The following is a 6,410-nucleotide window of genomic DNA, read 5'->3' as shown; positions in this document are numbered from 1 at the left end:
GCAAAGCTGGTTTACATGAAAATGTTTTATCCCAAATTCAGACAATTCCTGAAACATGCATTTCTTTTGGTATAAAATTGGATACCTGGTGTTAAAAGCAAATAAACAAAAGAACATTTCCGTAGAACTCCCCAAAATAGGTGTTCTAATTTGATACCATCCCACCCAATAGCCTGAAAACTTTCAATTAGTTGCTATATTTAAAAAAAAAAGTCCAGATATCAGCTTCTCCTCATTTCTTATACCACATTTAATAAACTTTTCTTAGTTCCTGTCATGCTTGTTCACAGCCAAATCAGTGGTCTAACGTGACCATTGATCATTAAGTCTGACAATATCTTTTAACACCAACTTCAAACAGACTAGTGAATTTAGGGCTTTGTTGTGATGCATTCATGCTATTACAGGGATTCAGTATCACCTTACCCAAAGTTCTGAGGGTAAAATGGAATTTTCAAAGTCCCCTAAGATCCCGGTGATATTTTATATATAAAGAGTTAATGATATTCCAGACAACCAACACCATCAAACTTTGAATGTAGGTCGTATGAATATGGTTAGGAACAATTATGTTTGACTCCTGAAGTTTGCCAATTGAAAAGTGTTAATATTGAACACAAATCAGAAATCTAGTTAGAAACATTTTATTTAAATGTGCCAAATAACCACCCACATTTTTCAGACCATAGGATGTTAATACATTCAACAAATTTATATTATCTTACTTCTGTGAATTTACAGAGTAATAATCCAGATCAATTTTGATTAGATGGTTGAAATATTCTTTCTAGATTACAGTTTACAGACATCACAAATCCCTTATAGTAATGTAAACAAAATAACTTTTCCCTAAAGGGTGAACTTGAGAGCTTCAGTCCATTCTTTCAGGACTTGCACTTCTGCGCGGACTTCCTGATGGGGAACGACTAAAAAGAAAAACATTAGGGTTTGGAACCAATTAGTGTCTATTGACTTACACTTCTCATGTACATGTACCCCATATCAAAAAATTCAAAGGTGGCCAAAGGTAGTAAGTTCCTATAGCAAAAACCTTTATTGTTTTTGAAGAGTCTCATGTGGCCCTCCATAGGAGTGCTGTAGCATCACAGCTCACAGCAACCTCTAACTCTTGGGCTCAAGTGATCATCTTGCCTCCGCCTCCCAAGTAGCTTGGACTACGGGTGCCTGGCTGTTTACTATTATTGTTATCACTGTTGTTTAATAGGCCCTGGCCGGGTTCGAATCCACCAGCCCCAGTACATGTGGCGAGGGCCCTAACCACTGAGCTACAAGCGCCGAGCTGCAAATTTATATATTCATCTTTTGTTCCTATTTAAGATTAGGCCTCCTAACATACCCTCAATTGTCAAATTTGTAAAGTTAAATTAAAAAGTACAATTATTTCAAGTTTTTTGGTCATTAAACAGCACTAGTAACATGATTTAGTTGTAAAATTATAGCTATCTGCAAGATTTATCTTTACTCACATGGGACACTTCCTTTTTACCCATTGTCCATGTGGGTGGATATTTTTACTAGTGTCCATAGGACTGAATGCATCTTGACCACTTATTTGTTATAGCTAAATACTTCCAAATAGAAATAAAAAAACTGGGGCGGCACCTGTGGCTCAGTGAGTAGGGCACGGGCCCCATATACCAAGGGTGGTGGGTTGAACCCAGCCCTGAGCAGCCAAACTTCAATACAAAAAATAGCCAGGTTGGCTCAGCACCTGCGGTTCAAGTGGCTAAGGTGCCAGCCATATACACCTAAGGTGGCAGGTTCAAATCCAGCCTGCACCCGCCAAACAGTAATGACAGCTGCAACCAAAAAATAGCTGGTCATTGTGGCGAGCGCCTGTGGTCCCAGCTACTTGGGAGGCAGAGGCAGGAGACTCGCTTGAGCCCAGGAGTTGGAGGTTGCTGTGAGATGTGATGCCACAGCACTCCACCCAGGGGGACAGCTTGAGGCTCTGTCTCAAAAAAACAAAAAAAAAAAAAGCCAGGCCTTGTGGTGGGCACCAGTAGTCCCAGCTACTCGAGAGGCTGAGGTAAGATAATCGCCTAAGATAAGGTAAACCCAAGAACTGGAGGTTGCTGTGAGCTGTTGATACGACAGTACTCTACTCAGGGTGACAAAGTGAGAGTCTGTCTCTAAAGAAAATAAAAAATAGGGTGGCACCTGTGGCCCAAAGGAGAAGGGCGCTGGCCCCATATGCCAAGGTGGTGGGTTCAAACCCAGCCCCGGCCAAAAACCGCAAAAACAAAAAAATTAAATAAAAACTGGCATTCTTGAAACAAGGAAAACAATTTCAGCAACTTTATACCCAGTATTTTATCTATATAGCACCAATTCTCCAAAGAGCTCAAAGACTGCAAAGTAGATAGTAAGCAAACAAATTCTGCAGAGGCCACACTAGACAAGTAAGAATGGGCAACAAAACATTTAACTTACCTTCGTTTTGGAGACGGAGATCTGGACTTTGATCGGCTGTCAAAACATAAAAAATTCTATTATGTACTAACCAATCTTTCTTATAGTCATAATGCCAAGAAACCAATCCCCAACTGTCTTAACCTTAAACATCAGACTGCTATTAAACTCAAAGAGCTATTTGCTAACAAAAGCCAATCTTCCAACAATTGCTTTTAAAAAAAGAAGTTAACTATTACTGTATTTTACCATGATTTATCTAACACATTCTGTGTTAAGCCCATTTATCTTTGGATGCTTCTCCATGCACTTAGCAGTCCTAACAAGGGCCTCTAAATATACTTGTATTAATTCCCAAAGTCACAAACTTCTTTCTCATTACAGCTTTACACTCTTTTAGAGTCAGCCAGGAATAAGCCGTATATAAATAAAGGTCTAGTTTAGTTTATTAAAGAGGTACTGTTGCTCCCACTTCAGGCATGGACTTAGAGTTAACACTTAAAAAATAATTCAGGGGCAGTGCCTGTGGCTCAAAGGAGTAGGGCACCGGCCCCATATGTTGTGGAGATGGCCAGTTCAAACCCAGCCCTGGCCAAAAACTGCAGAAACAAACAAAAAAACCCAAACATTTTGAACTCTTTGGATATTGGTGCCACATAACTAGAAGACCATTAATCAGAATTTTTCCCTACCTGCTTCTTGGTCGGGAAAGAGACCTGGATCTTGATCTTGACCTTGACCGGGACCTTAAAAAAAAAAAAAAAAGGAAAATACAATTATACCAAACAGTCATCCCTCATGTACCTTCAGGTAGGTTAAGAATAGAAGAGCTAAAACTGACCAACATGCAAAGGATTAGTCTAGGGTAGGACAATGACCACTTTTAATCAAGGTGCTATCTATCAAAAATAAGGAATCACCATTCCAAATGCTTCATACTTAAATGGTTAATTCCTACAAAAATAAGTAATGTTCTCAAATGCTACGTAATATCAAAGAGAAACATACTTCCTTTGAGAAGACTGATATGTGATTAAAAAAAAACCAAACTAAACTCACTGAAGACTAGAGACCCCTGAGTTGGGGTCAGTGGCACATGCCTGTTAATGTCAGCTATTTATTCTAGAGGCAGAGAGGAACAATTGCTTGAGCCTTGGAGGAATTTGAGGTTACCATGCCTGTTGATTAGACACTCCACACTTTAGCCTGGAAACACAGCAAGACCCTACTTTAAAAAGAAACAAAACAAAACCATGAGTGGCGCCTGTGGCTCAGTGGGTGGGGTGCCAGCCCCATATACTGAGGGTGGCGGGTTCAAATCCAGCCCTTGCCAAACTGCAACAAAAAGTAGCTGGGCGCCTGTAGTCCCAGCTACTCAGGAGACTGAGGCAAGAGACTCACCTAAGCCCAGAGTTAAAGGTTGCTGTGAGTTGTGTGACACCATGGCACTCTACCACCTAGGGTACTCTAAGCAAGGGCAACAAACTGAGACTCTGTCTCTATACAAAAAACAAACAAAAAACCCCCCTAAATTGAGATGTCAATTCATCAGATGATAAAGCTCACTAAAAAAAGGCCACTACTAACTCGGCAAAGTTTTATTCTTGGCTCTTCAAGTCATCACAGTTCAGAGCCATCAATTTGTCAAACAAACCAAATCATGGTCCCATACACATCACTTTTCAAGATACTAGAATTCTGTGATAAATACATTATTTACAGACATGGTCCCAGCTTTCTCAAACGGACCACATGATTCAGAGTTCCTGCATTTAAAGGTCTAGGATTATGAAATAGCAATTACCTTTCCTGGCTGATTTAGAGGATAAAAAAATAAACCACAACTCCCAATGGCATTCTGTTCCATTGCTTCTTCACTGGTGGTATTACTTAACATCTCACTTTCACTAATTTGTTCATCTTACCACCTTTTAAGACCTTCTACAAAAAAAAGAAAGAAAAAAGGCCTACAAGAAAATAAAACTGGGCTCGGCGCCTATAGCTCAACCGGCTAAGGCGCCAGCCATGTACACCTAAGGTGGCGGGTTCGAATCCCCAGCCCGGACCCACCAAACAACAATGACGGCTGCAACCAAAAAATAGCCGGGCGTTGTGGCGGGCGCCTGTAGTCCCAGTTACTTGGGAGGCAGAGGCAGGAGACTCGCTTGAGCCCAGGAGTCGGAGGTTGCTTTGAGCTGTAATGCCACGACACTTTACCCAGGGGGACAGCTTGAGGCTCTGTCTCAAAAAAAAAGAAAAGAACACTGGGCTGTTAGGGCGGCACCCATAGCACAATGGTTAGGGCATAAATCACATGCACCACTGACCACATACACCAACAGTGGTGCATTCAAACCCAGCCCAGGCCAGCTGAGCATCAATAACTGCAACAAAAAAAAGAGCTGGGTGTTGTGGTGGGCACCTGTAGTCCCAGCTACTTGGGAGGCTGAGGCAAGAGAACCACTGAAGCCCAGAGTTTGAGGTTGTTGTGAGCTGTGACACTACAGCACTCTATAGAGCGTGATACAGTGAGACTCTACCCCAAACAAAAAAAAAAAAAAAAAAGAAAGAAACTAGGCTGTTAATTTTTCACCTCTTCAATTTCAGTGTTGTTATTAAACAAAATACAAATTCCCTCATATATACACTAGTACCCCAGACAACTTTCCAGGAAAGTCATGTCCTCATTTCAACTGTTACAGTTTGCTTCTAAAAATCTTTCTGGGCAATCCTGTCAACAATCAACCAAGCACCATTTTCTCAGAACTAGCTAGTATCATTCACTTACATAATAGGTTGATAATCTACTACCACCAGAAAAGGTTACAGCAGCATGCATTCCCAAAGCATGTTAGAATCCTGTTTCTCCAGACCTTCTCTGCTTCCATAGCCTCTCCTAACAAGCCTTAATTTTTTTTTTTTGAGACAGAGTCTCAAGCCATTGCCCTGGGTAGAGTGCTGTGGCTTCATAGCTCACAGCAACCTGCAACGATTGGGTTGAAGTGATTCTCTTGCCTCAGCCTCTCAAGTCTCTGGGACTACAGGCACCTACCACAGCGCCCAACTTTTTTTTGGTGTTGCAGTTGTCATTGTTTTAGCTGGCCCAGGCTGAGTTCAAACCTGCCAGCCTCAGTGTATGTGGCCAGCACCCTACCCACTGAAATATAGGTACCTCCAAGCCTTAAAAATCTTTTTAGAGATGACACTGCTACTCTGAAGTTACTCAGGCTGAAGGGCAGTCACACTATCATAAGCTTAGTCCACTGTCCAACTCAAGTGATACCCCTGCTTCAGCCTCCCAAGTACCTGGGACCACAGACACACCACCTCCCAATTGGGTTTTCAAATTTTTTGACAGGATTTTGCCATGTTGCCCAGGCTGGTCTCAAATAATCCTCTTAGCTTAGCCTTCCAAAGTGCTGTGATTATAGCTTTAAGATACCTCCCCTGGTCTAACCTTAAAATACATACTTTTTTGAGACAAGAGTCTCACTTTCTCGCCCCCCCCCCCAGTAGGTAGTGTCCTGGAATCGTAACTCATAGCAACCTCTAACTCTTGGACTTAAGCAATTTACTTGCCTCAGCCTCCCAAGTACCTGCCACAAAGCCCAGCTATTTTTTAGAGATGGGGTCTTGCTCTAGCTCAGGCTGGTTTCGAACTTGTAAGCTCAGGCAATCCGTCCACCTTGGCCTCCCAGAATGCCATGATTACAGGCATAAGCCACCATGCCCAACTAGAATCTTTTTTTATCTGAGAGTCTCACTATGTCACCCTTGGTAGAGTGATGTGGTGTCACAGCAACCATAAACTCTTGTGCTTAAAGGCTAAAATATCTTAATAGCACTTTGCTTCATCTGTAAAACCAGGTTAACATTTATTCATGTGAGGCTCGGCGCCTATAGCTCAACCGGCTAAGGCGCCAGCCATGTACACCTAAGGTGGCAGGTTTGAATCCCCAGCCCGGACCCGCCAAAAC

At 42.0% G+C, this 6,410-nt stretch overlaps 1 protein-coding gene across 2 annotated transcripts in view; it reads right to left on the bottom strand.

Moving 5' to 3' along the window:
* Positions 1–628: 628 nt before the first annotated feature.
* SRSF7 (serine and arginine rich splicing factor 7) overlaps positions 629–6,410 on the bottom strand; it is a 9,073-nt gene continuing 3,291 nt past the window's right edge. For both annotated transcript variants that reach the window (XM_003795673.3, XM_012808818.2), the window contains exons 6-8: positions 3,126–3,179; positions 2,455–2,490; positions 629–926 (exon numbers count right to left, since the gene is read on the bottom strand). In XM_003795673.3, the coding sequence (XP_003795721.1) occupies positions 872–926; positions 2,455–2,490; positions 3,126–3,179 (145 nt within the window). In that variant the 3' untranslated portion in view covers positions 629–871. The remainder of the gene's footprint in view (positions 927–2,454; positions 2,491–3,125; positions 3,180–6,410) is intronic.

The sequence above is a fragment of the Otolemur garnettii genome, unplaced genomic scaffold (assembly GCF_000181295.1).
Source record: "Otolemur garnettii isolate 467f Iridium unplaced genomic scaffold, OtoGar3 scaffold00095, whole genome shotgun sequence".
NCBI classification, from domain to species: Eukaryota; Metazoa; Chordata; class Mammalia; order Primates; family Galagidae; genus Otolemur; species Otolemur garnettii.
Note: the sequence above shows the minus strand (reverse complement) of the source record. Positions and strands in the feature narration are given on the sequence as shown.